The sequence below is a fragment of the Myotis lucifugus genome, unplaced genomic scaffold, assembly GCF_000147115.1.
Source record: "Myotis lucifugus unplaced genomic scaffold, Myoluc2.0 scaffold_2387, whole genome shotgun sequence".
In the NCBI taxonomy this organism is placed as follows: domain Eukaryota; kingdom Metazoa; phylum Chordata; class Mammalia; order Chiroptera; family Vespertilionidae; genus Myotis; species Myotis lucifugus.
The window spans coordinates 12,349-24,800 of NW_005873435.1; the positions used below are offsets into that span (position 1 = coordinate 12,349).

The 12,452-nt window shown below is 64.9% G+C and overlaps 2 protein-coding genes across 2 annotated transcripts in view; one reads left to right on the forward strand and one right to left on the reverse strand.

Annotated features, from left to right (window-relative positions):
• BRF1 (BRF1, RNA polymerase III transcription initiation factor subunit) overlaps positions 1 to 11,539 on the reverse strand; it is a gene marked incomplete at its 3' end in the record, with an annotated part of 23,836 nt that extends 12,297 nt beyond the window's left edge. Inside the window, 4 exon segments of the mRNA XM_014450471.2 lie at positions 2,849 to 2,921; positions 4,455 to 4,486; positions 9,953 to 10,126; positions 11,520 to 11,539. Of these exon segments, the coding sequence (XP_014305957.2) occupies positions 2,849 to 2,921; positions 4,455 to 4,486; positions 9,953 to 10,046 (199 nt within the window).
• BTBD6 (BTB domain containing 6) lies at positions 7 to 1,937 on the forward strand. The gene is made up of 3 exons (XM_006108468.2): positions 7 to 118; positions 239 to 357; positions 484 to 1,937. Exons 1-3 carry the CDS (start codon positions 56 to 58, stop codon positions 1,514 to 1,516), a joined length of 1,215 nt encoding a protein of 404 aa, XP_006108530.1. The 5' UTR covers positions 7 to 55; the 3' UTR covers positions 1,517 to 1,937.
• Positions 11,540 to 12,452: the final 913 nt, after the last annotated feature.

Sequence of the window (12,452 nt, forward strand, 5' to 3'; positions counted from 1 at the left end):
GCCCAGCCTGTGCCTTTCCCGTTGCAGGAACGCGCTCCTCTTCAACAACGAGCTCATGGCCGACGTCCACTTCGTGGTGGGGCCCCCGGGCGGGGCCCAGAGAGTGCCTGCCCACAAGGTTGGTGGCGGCTGGGCCCTGGAGCGCCCCAAGGCGCTAGGCCGTTTCCTGGTGGCGAGCTGACCGCCCTCCCCGCGAGGGTGGGAGGCCCGGGCTCAGGGCGGCTTCTCTCCCGCACAGTACGTCCTGGCCGTCGGTAGCTCCGTCTTCTATGCCATGTTTTACGGGGACCTGGCGGAAGTGAAGCCGGAGGTCCACATCCCCGACGTGGAGCCCGCGGCCTTCCTCATCATGCTCAAGTAAGGGGCTCCCCTAGCCAAGGGGGCGGTTCCACTGCCTGGCGCCCCGCCAGCCTCCGGGAGGGGAAGTCCCGCGGGCCGGAGCCCGCTGCCCCCGGCGGCCTGTGACCATCCCTGCCCTGCTAGGTACATGTACAGCGATGAGATTGACCTGGAGGCGGACACCGTGCTGGCCACGCTCTACGCAGCTAAGAAGTACATCGTCCCCGCGCTGGCGAAGGCCTGCGTGCACTTCCTGGAGACGAGCCTGGAGGCCAAGAACGCCTGTGTCCTGCTGTCGCAGAGCCGGCTGTTTGAGGAGCCGGAGCTGACCCAGCGCTGCTGGGAGGTCATCGACGCGCAGGCGGAGATGGCCCTGCGGTCCGAGGGCTTCTGCGAGATCGACTGGCAGACCCTGGAGGTCGTGGTCACCCGCGAGGCCCTCAACACCAAGGAGGCGGTGGTCTTCGAGGCCGTGCTCAACTGGGCCGAGGCCGAGTGCAAGCGGCAGGGCCTGCCCGCCACCCCGCGCAACAAGAGGCACGTGCTGGGCCCGGCCCTCTACCTGGTCCGCATTCCCACCATGACCCTGGAGGAGTTCGCCAACGGCGCCGCCCAGTCGGACATCCTGACGCTGGAGGAGACCCACAACATCTTCCTGTGGTACACAGCGGCCAACAAGCCCCCGCTCGACTTCCCGCTGACCAAGAGGCGGGGCCTGGCCCCGCAGAGGTGCCACCGCTTCCAGTCCTCCGCCTACCGCAGCAACCAGTGGCGCTACCGGGGGCGCTGCGACAGTATCCAGTTTGCGGCGGACAGGAGGGTGTTCGTGGCCGGGCTGGGCCTGTACGGGTCCAGCTCCGGGAAGGCCGAGTACAGTGTGAAGATCGAGCTCAAGCGCCTGGGGGTGGTCCTCGCCCAGAACCTGACCAGGTTCGTGTCCGACGGCTCCAGCAGCACCTTCCCGGTCTGGTTCGAGCACCCGGTGCAGGTGGAGCAGGACACCTTCTACACGGCCAGCGCCGTGCTGGACGGCAGCGAGCTCAGCTACTTCGGGCAGGAGGGCCTGACGGAGGTGCAGTGCGGGAAGGTGACCTTCCAGTTCCAGTGCTCCTCCGACAGCACCAACGGCACCGGGGTGCAGGGCGGGCAGATCCCCGAGCTCATCTTCTACGCCTGAGGCCGTGGGCGGGCGGGCGCTGGGGGGACCGAGGGCCGCACGCTTTCTCCCCGGCAGGACAGGCTTCAGGACTCCTAACCTTTTGTGCGCAGCTGGCTGTAGCCAGAGGTATAAATGAGACGTTTCTACACGGCCAGAGCCCGGGTTCTGAATCCAGGGGGCTGGGCCTCATCACATCTCCTGCACATTGGGGTGCACACTCAGGTGGAGGGCGGATTTGGGGGCGGGGGGCAGCCCGGACCCCACCAGAGGTGCCCACGCCACCTGCTTTGTGGGCTTGGCTGTCCCTCCCACCCTCCTAGATTTTGTTCTGAGTTGTTCTAAGCTTAAGACCTTCCCACCAAATCTAAAACCTGGGAAAAGTCATTTAATATCGTTTATCTTGAGTTTTAATAAAGTGAGAGCCACAGGCAGAAAGGTGCTGCAGTGTGCTCGGTTCTCAGCCGCCCGGCAGTGGAGGAGAAACCTACGTGTGTAACAGTGCTCACTGGTCAGCACCAACGGCACCGGGGTGCAGGGCGGGCAGATCCCCGAGCTGCGGCCCAGGGGCCCCGTGTGCGCAGATCTGCCCTCTGCCAGCAGGCGGGGCCTCCCCCATCTGGGCAGCTGCTTCCCAGGGCTGCAGCCAGAATGCTCTGGAAAAGGCCAGAGTCTTGCACTTGGTTCAGTGTCCTAGTTGCTCAGACGAAGCCCTACTCTAGGACGGACTCGGATTCGAGGGGGTGGGGTGGGGCCCTCGCAGGGTCCAGCCCCTGGAACATGCCTGCAGGCGGGAACGCCCCCACAGGTCGCTGCGAGGGAGCAGGCTCTGCCTTCCGACAGCTCTCCCTGGGCCGTTGCTTTGCTTCTGGATTCCCGGGGGAGGGACGGCGACACCCAGCAGGGACAGGGCCTCCCTGTCCTGCAGCCCTCCAGCCTCCAGGCCCTCCTACCGGACGCTGCCTGCCCGGCCCTGGGGACCGTCCTCTGGGTGATCCAGGCCTGCTCTCCTGGACGCCAACGGGCACAGGAAGGAGGCCTGCCCAGCAGACAGAACCGTGCTCCTTGGCGGCGCTCCACCACACAGGCGGCTGTGCGTCTGCCGAGGTCCCACCTGCCCGGGCACCTGGCTGCCGGGCGCTTTCCCCACGCCCTCGCTGCAGCACCCACCCTGCCCTCTGTCTACGCCTCGTCCGCACGCGCAGAGGACTGACTGCAGCACTTTGGTTTTAAATCAGAAATAACGGTCGCTGCTGAGCTCCTGGCAGCATCGGGGACACGTTCCTTACCTCGCCCTGGGCTCGCCCTCGCACACACCCCCCTCCAACCCTCCTCGGCGCGGGCCCTGCCTACCTATCGCGGGCGCGTTGATGCAGAGCTCTCTCGCCAGCAGGAGGAACGTCTTCCCCAGCACGTACACGTTCACCTGTGGAGAGCCACGGGGGGGGCGGGGGGGGGGGTGTGTATTGGGAAATGTCCGCTTTATTCCTTCAGAACGTGCACTTCCCTGTCCAGCCTCTGAGGAGCCCTCTGCGGCCCCCAGTCCGGCCTCCTCCAGCCCAGCAGGCCCTGGTCCAGGGGGCCCGTGGCTCCTGCTGGAGGTCTCCCCTGAGCTCCGCCAGGGGGTGCGGGGCCTCGGGGTGTGTGAATAAGGACACAACGGGGCCTAGCCCTCGGTCTCTTCACCCCTCCCTGTGGGTAGCCCTGGCCGTGCGAGCTCCCAGGGTGAGGCCCTCACAGGGCAGGCTCCTCCCGGCGAGTGCAGAACCTCCCCCTGGCATGCTGAGCCGGTCCCCCCGGAGCTTTAGGTCTGAGCAAAATGCGTGTCCAGCCTGAACCTGCGGGTCAGCACAGGGACGCCCGTGGGCCCTGGTTCGGCCCCCGTGAGCGGGACCACCCACTCCAACCGCCCTCTTCGTCTGGACACCCGACTGGCTCCCCATTTCCAAAGCTGGGACGTGAGGAACTACCAGAATACACCCGCCAGCAGGCCCCGGGCACTTCCTGCGGCCTTGCGGGCAGGTGCCGGTACAGAGGAAGCCGCCCTGCCCTGGGCGCCCGCACGTGCGGTGCCCATTCTCACCCCCCGGGGCTCCTTTCCCGCAGGACCTCTGAGGCCCAGGCCTGCGGGCGGCTGGGGGACGGCAGCACCTGAGGTGCAAGTCTGCCTGCCGGTCGGCCCAGGCCCTGAACCTGGGGACACTGGATCGGCGAGCTTTCCCCACGGGGTGGGATTCGTGGGGGACCCGCTCCCACATCCTGTCTGTCCTCAATGGCACGACTTCTCTTTCGGGCCCCTCAGTGGATGGTCACTATGGGCTGACCCCGGGCACGGGACATGCAGACCCTCAACGGCCCGGCCCCGCCCCCGAGTGTCCCACCTGCTCTGTCCCCCTTCCTGGGTCTCCCCATCACATTCAGCCTTTGGAGGCGAGATCCTACAGCAGTGGTTCTCAGCCTTGGCTGCACATTAGAACCCCCTGGGAATCTTTAAAATCCTGATTTCTGGGCCTCATCCTGCGGAAATTCTGTTTCTTTGTGATGGGGTGGGGCCACAACATTAGTAACAAAGAAACAGAATTTCCGGAGGACGAGGCCCAGAAATCAGGATTTTAAAAAGATTCCCAGGGGATTCTAATGTGCAGCCCAGGTTGAGAACCACTGTCCTACAGGAAGGTGCTTCTGGTGCCCAGGAGGCGAGTTCCTCTGAACTGACTGTGGATACAGGTTTGCAGGTTGTTTAAAATGTCTACGTGAGTCCGTTGTTTTTCTTTAAAAGAACTGCCCTTGCCCAAGACCAAGTCCCACCTGGGTCTCTCCACCGGTGCTGAGGCTGGGCCACGGGCCCGGGACAACAGGGACCCCCAGTCCAGTGCCCCCACCAGAGAGCACGCCCTCGTGTGTCCCTCACCTATGGACCCCCCGCAGCCCCGAGGACAAGGGACTCAGAGGGACTTACCTGGAGCAGGTCGCTGAGGTCCAGGAGCATGTCTGCAGGAGAGTCAAGGAGCATTGCACCTGGGAATCTACACTGGAGCCATCTCGAGGGGGGGAAAGGCGGCAGCAGGTGACAGAGCCTCCCAGAGGCTCCGGTGAGCCACCAGCAGGACAGGGAGAGCCCACCCATCAGGTGTCCCTGCACCAGGGGGTCCCCTGCACCAGGGGGGCCCGGCCCCGGCACAAGTGCGCGGCAGCATCACTGAGGACTCAGGGCTGGGACAGGCTGTGCCCGAGGGGCAGCGGGGGGCGGGCACGGCCCTGTCCTGGCTCTTGGCGGATGATTCAGACGCAACCAGAACAGGCCCTAGTGACGCAGACGAGACACACGAACCCGCTCGAGCCGCTGAGGCGAGTGCTTGTCAGGTGAGTGCTGCCGGGTCTGCGGCGCTGGGTCCCGCAGAGGGAAACCCTGAGGCCCTGCCGGGAGGGCGGCCCAGCAGCCACACGGCCACGTGCAGATCACAGGCGTGACTGCCGTGGGGACAGGACACAGGGGAGGCGGCACGGCCGCAGGACTACAGCACAGCGACCAGTGTCGCGGAGACAGCAGAGCAAACTGACCACAGAGGCTGCAATGCGGTCCAGCCAGGTGGGCTCCGGGCAGGGCGATCAGATAGGACGGTGGGAGGACCTGGGGCTGCGGTGGGGAGGGGGGGGAGGCTGCGGTGGGGAAGGAGGGGGGAGATCGGGTGGCGGATGGCCGGGGCACGCACACACGATGGTGACGCAGACAATGTGCGTCGGTCAGAGTGACGTGATGATGTATGACGTGTGGATGCAGGTCCATCAGTGTGATATGCCCCACGTGTGCCAGGAGCAGATGGGGAGCTGGGTGGGGCTTGGGGGTGGGGGGGACACGGGACGACGCAGCACTCTCCCATAAACCTAAACTGCTCTAGAAAAGGAAGCCTATTAAAAAAAACTATACATATAAAAGGCTAAGCAACCAGCGCACCAGCCGGCACTGACCACCATGGGGCAGACGCTCAACACAGGAGCTGCGGTGACTTGACAGCGGTGGTTCCCCGGAACCAGAGAGGAGGGAGCCCGATTCCGGGGTGCATCACCCGAGAACCACCCTCTCGCAATCCAGGACCCCTCAGGGGATGTCGGAGAGCCAGTTTCGCCCGAGATCCCCGCAGGCCAGGCCGAGGGACGCCACCTGCCCGTGGGACCCCGTGTACGCCACTGTGGCGCCACCCCAGGTGCCAGCGGCCAGGGAGGGAAGGCGGGAGGTTGTTTCCCAGGGTGTGTCCCGCCCCGTGGCCGCCCTCTAGTTCACTTCCTCTCCCCGCCCAGGAGCCCGTGCGCCGGGCCCTCGTCATAAAATAAAGGCAAACACGTGGGCAGAGGCTTGAGCAGGTGCTTCCCGAGAGAAGCAGGCGCCGGCCTCCCTCCCGGCGAAGCGGTGCCAGCCCCGGCGGCCCGGCTCCCCGCGGCCACGAAACAGACCGGCGCTGCCTCGGCCTCGCCCTGCGCACCAGCAACAGGGCCCGCGGTGTAGACCACCGGCCCGCGCCACGGGGCGATGGCAGGCGCTCCAGGAGCGACAGACCCGGATGAGCGCGCCCGTGCGGGAGGCCCCGGCCCGAGCTCGCGGGAGCAGGGCCCACACTCGGGAGGGCGCTGACCGCAGGGGCGCTGGGAACCGGCCGCGGGACGATGCTGCCGTTTCCCGAGATGCCCGGTCGCACGATGCACGTCGGTCACTCATCCAGCCACACAACCAAGACCCTGGCATCTCCTTTATGCCCAGCAGGGGCTGAGCCTCCGGGGCTCCTGACGCCCCTGCAGGCCTGGGAGCGCGAGGCGGCGGGGCTGCAGGGCGACCGGGCCAACCTGCGCGGTGCTGGAGAGCAGGCATTTTAGGAAGGAGGCTGGAAGTCAGCATGACCACGCTCAAGGGTCAAGGGTCAAGGTCAGGGACGGCAGGCGCCTGGCCACCGGCTGGGAGGGAGCTCCTCCTCTGAGCAGGACCGTCTGAGCCACAAGCTTCCGACCTGCACCCACATCCCCATAGTCTCACCCCAGGCAACAGCCATGCATGCTCTTGGGGCCCAACCCACATGTGTTCCCCACTAATGTGCATTTGGGGTCTTCTGTCGGCCTGGGCCATGGGCCACTGTCCTCTCGGCAGCCTCTGCCAACCTCCCCTCAGGGACACCAGGCCAGACTCGCTGGGACAGGCAGGTCAGGGGGACCAGCCTTCTCTGCCTCCCTCCGGGTCCCTGCGTGTTCCGGTGGGTGGCGCTGAGCGCGCCCTCTGAGAAGAGACGCAGCAGCGTGCAGAATGATGGTGAGTAACACCGTCAGGCTCAGGCCGGTCCTGAGAGCCCACACAGACCCAGGCGGTTCTGGGAAAGTGCGCCGCGCCCACCGGCGGCCTGGTGCCCGGCTCCGTTCACCACGAGGCCATCACAGACGGACATCACTGAGGCTCAGACTCACTTCACTGGTGGAAAAGTTCACAGGGACGTCAACCGTCAGAACTAAAAGAACAGATTCCTCCACCAGCGCACAAAGTGCGCTTCGTCAGGCGCCCAGAGACAAGCGTCACCCAGCAGGTCTGACCGCTGAGGGGCCTGCCCTCCAGCCGAGCGGTGGGCGGGCAGGGCAGGGAGATGGCAGCGAGAAAGCAGCCGGTGCCTCCTCCCCATCCCTAATGGGCCGCTGCAGGGCCTCTGGCTCCGGGTGAGCCTTCCAGCAGGGGCACCACTCAGCACAGGCCCCGCGCCCGCCCAGGACAAAGGCCCCCTGAGCAAGCCCCTCCCCCTCTGCACACACTGCCCCAGCCCGCAGAGCCCACACCTGGGGGAACCTGAAGGGCACCTGTGGGCAGAGCCTGGGCTGGCGCTCTCACCGGAGCTGCGGCCCCAGCACCTGACGTGTCGGACCTGTGGCCGCACAGGAGGACCTGCAGCCCTGCCCCAACCTGCCCCGAGCGGCTCTGGGTCACGTCCCCACAGCAGCCACAGGAGAGCAGGGGATGCCGAGGAACGAGGACCCCTCAGTGGCAGCGAGGCCCGTGCGGGAGGGAGACGCCCGCGCTCTAACTGCAGGCGACGCGCACACACCCAGGCACAGGCCTTAAACCCCAGGGCAAGCATCGAGCTACTAAGCAAACCTGTGTGACTAACAAAGCCCTTAAGGCAGAGGTTCTCAACCTGTGGGTCTCGACCCCTGAAAATACATCCCGCATATCAGATACTTACATGACGATTCATAACAGTAGCAACATTACAGTGATGAAGTAGCAACGAAAATAACTTTATGGTTGGGGGTCACCACAACATGAGGAACTGTATTAAAGGGTCGCGGCATTAGGAAGGCTGAGAACCACTGCAAGGGAAGCAACAGTGGAACTCGATTTCTCTAAGAGGAGTCGGGGGAGAGGAGAGAGCGAATGGATAAACCTGAACCGGATTGAAAACCCGCCATCACCACTGCTCACGAGACACGTGTGTGTCAAGGAGACCGAGAGGACGGGAGGCCCCGAGCAGAAAGCGCCGGTTCACTAGCCCCCAGCACGGCCGGGTGGAGGGAGGGGTGACAGGGTTTCACGACGTGGGAAGTCATTTCCACCAGGACGGCCCGCAGTCCGAGCTGTGTCCTGAGGACAGTGGACATCGGGAGACCCAGGAGGAGCAGGCCGGCGGCGTGCGGGGGGTCTCGGCCTTCACACCACCAGACAATCCCATGAGGGCAGCCTGGCCGTCACTGACAGCCGCCCCGCGGCCCGGAGCCGCCCAGCGGCAGGTGTGCTCTTCCAGGCCCGGGCACAGGGCCGACCTGCGAGCTGGGCGCAGCCTCAGTGCCAGGGGAACAGGCTCCCGCAGGGCCGTCCGTGAGCCTCACGGGTCACACGACAGCTGGTCAGACAAGGAAACTGTCTTCAAAGCGACCAGTAACTTCTAAGTGAGTCCAGGATCTAAGAAGTAACCATGGAAATTAGAATACATTCTGAACTGAATGACACATCAAAAGTGCATATTGCGCCCTTGCTGGTTTGGCTCAGTGGATAGAGCATCCGCCTGTGGAATGAAGGGTCCCGGGTTCGATTCTCAGTCAAGGGCACATGCCTAGGTTGCGGGCTCAATCCCCAGTAGGGGGCCTGCAGGAGGCGGCCAATCAGTGATTCTCTCTCATCATTGATGTTTCTCTCTCTCTCTCTCCCTTCCTCTCTGAAATCAATAAAAATATATTTAAAAAACAAACAAAACAAAAACAATACTGCACGATGCTGAACCAAAACCCACCTGCAGAGAACTTATGGTCTCAAACGCTTATGTTATAAAAAACCAACTAAAATCGTGTGTCTCGAGGAGCTGGAAAAATAGTAAATCAAACCCAAAGAAAACAAAAGGAAAGAAATAAAAAGAAGTCACTGAAGTAAAGTAAGTGCACAATACGGGTAAACGACAAAACAAAAGTTTGGTTTTTTAAGGAAGCGGGGAGGGGGAGCCTCCTACACTACACAACCGGGGGACGTGGCTGCTGGCTGAGCGGCCTGGCGGGCCCCAGCGAGGCAGCCATGGAGCTCGGGGACACGTCCACGTGCCAGCTCCATAGGTGCCAGGAGGCCCGAGGAGGACAGAGAGCAAGTGGCGATGGAAGCCCTCACACGGACAGTGCGCGGGCACCAGCCCTGAGCCCCACAGCTAGTGGGTGAATCGTGCGGTACGTGACTACCTCTCCGTAAAGCTGTTCCCGAGGAAACAGACTACCTGGTAACCCCTTGCAAGAAGAACAGACCTGCTCCTGGACAAGACGGGAAGAGGGCACCGCAGTCAGCCGACAGCGGCCCCGGGAGAGAGAGCAGGTCGAGTCTGCAGGGAGGACCTGCCACAGGGCAGCAGCCGGGCGGCCACCGCAGACCCGAGCCAGAGACAGCCACCGCCCAGGCGGCTCACTGCGTCTCCCCAGCGAGGAGCAGCCCTGCTCACGCCCGGCCCGGCCACGGCCCTGAGAGAACAGACCTCACCGACCTGAGCAGAGGGGCCTGCGGTGGCCGGGGGACAGCAGCTCAGGCCTGCGACTCACAGTCGCCTCCACCAACCCTGGTCTGAGGCCAGGAGACAGGTCCGAGGGCGGCAGCAGGCGGGACGCGGCCAGTGGGCCACGAGGTGCTGTGTAGACCTGTCCCTCCCGCCCAGGGCTGCCGGGGACAGAAGCCTCCCTACGCCGCGTCCTGGCTGCACAAGCCTTCCATACACCGCGTCATGGCTGCACTCGGACCCACAGGACAGTTGACAGCTCGGCTGCAGCTCTAGGCATGCCGGCGGAGAGCCAGCCCAGGGCAAAGGCACAGCGTGCGCTGCGTGCGGGCGGCCCCGAGCCGGCATCATCCGGACGGTGAGTCGTACCAGGTGCTTCCCCTGAACACAAGTCACGGCGGCTCCTGCACCCCGACATCCCAGAACCAGGCCGGCCCTCCGAGGCTCCGGCAGCAAAGGATACGCGGCGTGCCCTCCGTGCGGCACACGAGGTAGAGGCAGGCGGCGATCACGTGGGTCATCTTGCGGCCGCGGGTCAGGTGCTTGCTCACGGCCATCTTGAAGAAGTTGAAGGCCGTGTCCAGGCAGTGCTGGTTCAGCTGCAGCTGGCTCCCCAGGTGGTGGATCTGGCGCCGGCCTGGGACACAGGCGACCACAGTTACCGCCGGGCCCTGAGCCGAGCGCCAGCCCAGCGCCAGCACCCGGCGGCCCTGCCCCGCACCGGGCGCTCCCTTGCTGCGCGCTCCACCGAGACCTGACGCGTCCCTGGAGGCAAACTCCCTGTGAATCCACGAGCCACCAAACACTGCTCTCCACGCTGCACTGCCTTAGACCTCGGCCTGGCGGGTGTGGGCATCGTGGTGGGCGAGCCTCCCTCAGTCCCTGAGCTCAGGGTGTCTGGGCAGGGCTCCCACAGCCCCACAGGACACAGGCTCCCGCCTGGCGCGGGCTGCACAGAAACACCCTCACGGCTTGGCACCCTCACCTCCCGCGCCATCCTGGCCAGGGCGCGAGCAGCGCCTGGTGCTTCGAGGCAGGGACGATCTGCGCACCCCCCCTTCTGAGCAAGCCCCCCCCAGCCCGTAAGCTGCTGCCCTGCCCCCCCACGAGAGGCCCTGCACGGCCCAGAACAGAGGCCAAGGCCCTGCGGGGCATGGTGAAGCTGCAGGGTGAAGAGCCGAGTCCTCACCGCTGGGGGCCCTCCCCCCGCCCCGCACACCCTCCTGCACCCCAGGCCAAGCCCGGTGAGAAGTGGGCTCCGCTCGGCCCACAGGAAACGACAAGCTGGTCCCGCTTTCTCTGGCGAGGGCTGTGGCTGTGGGAGGCGAAGGCTCTGCGGTGTCCTCGGTTCTGTCTGGCTCCTGGCCACCCAGCCCCCCTGCACATGCTGCTGACACTGACCCGTCAGTGACCACTGCTCAAGGTGGGGACCTGGGGAGCAGCCCCGAGGAACCAGCCTGGCAGCTGGGGATGAGCTGACTACCTGAGGGACCCAAGTCGCACCCCCATAAAGCCCCCACCCCACCTCACCACACGGCACTGCTCCCTGAGGCTGCCCCTAGTCGGGCTGGACCACACGGGGTGGGGTCACTTCCTGTCCCAGAGCTGACAGGACAGAGAGGCAGCAGAGCCCATCGCCAGCTCCTCACCAGCCCGTCACTGTGCTAGACAGGCACATGCAGCCAGTGCCGCCCCCAAGGCCCAGGCGACAGAGCAGCTGAGGGGGACCCACTGAGGCCGGGCTCGCTGGGCAGATGTCTGGGGACTCGAAGCCCACAAGGCAGAGGTGTGCCCCGAGGGGCTCACTCAAGGCTGGGCTCATCCCTACGTCCAGCCCCAGGCGGGGTCGGGCTCCGTGACTTTGCCACCTCTTCCGTGCACTGCGGCTCCAGCTGCAGCCTCACCGCGTGGAGCGTCGCTCCGAGGGTCTGGCACATTCAGTGTGGGAGCTCGACCCCACGCGCACGTGAGCCGCCAAAGGGACCCGCACCCCTGCCATCACGCCCCGCCCCGAGCGAGCTGAGACTCACGCGAGTGCAGTGGCACGACTGGCGGACTGAATTGTACGCCGCAGGCCTGTGCAGCTTTAATTGCACACGACGCTGTTAATAACACAAATCCGGCCACACCGACTCCTGTCCGAGCCCAGCTTCCTGTCCTCGGGCCCCTCCCAGCAGGGCCGCCGGCTGCAGGCGCCTTGGAAACGCTGACACTTGGTAACAGCAGAGCCTCCATCCCGCAGGCGCGGCCGAGCTGGACGTGGACACAGAGCAGCGCCTGGGGGAAGGCGGGCCCCCTGATCCACCACCCCCCGAGCCACAGGGCTCCCGTGGGAAGGCCACTGTGGAGGCCACCGGGATGCTCCGGCAGGTACGTGTCCCCGTCCCCACGCACTGCCTACCAGAAGCCGCTACTATGATCGGAGCCCGGCACCCAACGCCAGCAGGTACCCCGCGTGCACTGTGGAAGCAAAGGGATCCATTTAACACGCGTGTTTGTAAGTTTAAGACGCGTGTTCATACAATATGCACTAACTACCATGAACCACCAGCCGCTGCGGGAACAGCGAGATGAAGGAAGAAAGGCCAAGTCGACAGCAGGCAGCTCACAGCAGCAGCTTTCAGAGCCTCAACACGCAGAAGACGTGGCCTCACCGGAACCGTGAACATGGGAAGTAAGAGCGTGGCCATGGGGCTTGGCACAGCAGAGAGGCCCAGGCGAGACCCGGCGGGCGAGGCGGGCAGAGGGGGTCCAGGGAGGGTGGTGGCCTGATGGACCATCTCCCCATGTGGGTGCCGACTCTCAACCAGAGAAACCAGAGACAAAGAGGGCGGGTCACACAGAGAAGCAAACGCCACAACCTGACAGAACGGGGGACAGGGTGCCTGGGAGAGCCCAGCACGGGGGCGGGGGGGGGGGGGGGCAGGCGACGCCTGCGATGCCTCTGCTGGACCCACAGCTGC

What these genes read in the sequence shown, in the direction of transcription:
- BTBD6 (XM_006108468.2), top strand. Translation starts at nt 56, where the DNA reads ATGGCCGACGTCCACTTCGTGGTGGGGCCCCCGGGCGGGGCCCAGAGA. An exon ending in AGAGAGTGCCTGCCCACAAG is followed by an intron (nt 119 to 238) that starts GTTGGTGGCGGC and finishes TCTCCCGCACAG; the next exon opens with TACGTCCTGGCCGTCGGTAG. An exon ending in GCCTTCCTCATCATGCTCAA is followed by an intron (nt 358 to 483) that starts GTAAGGGGCTCC and finishes CTGCCCTGCTAG; the next exon opens with GTACATGTACAGCGATGAGA.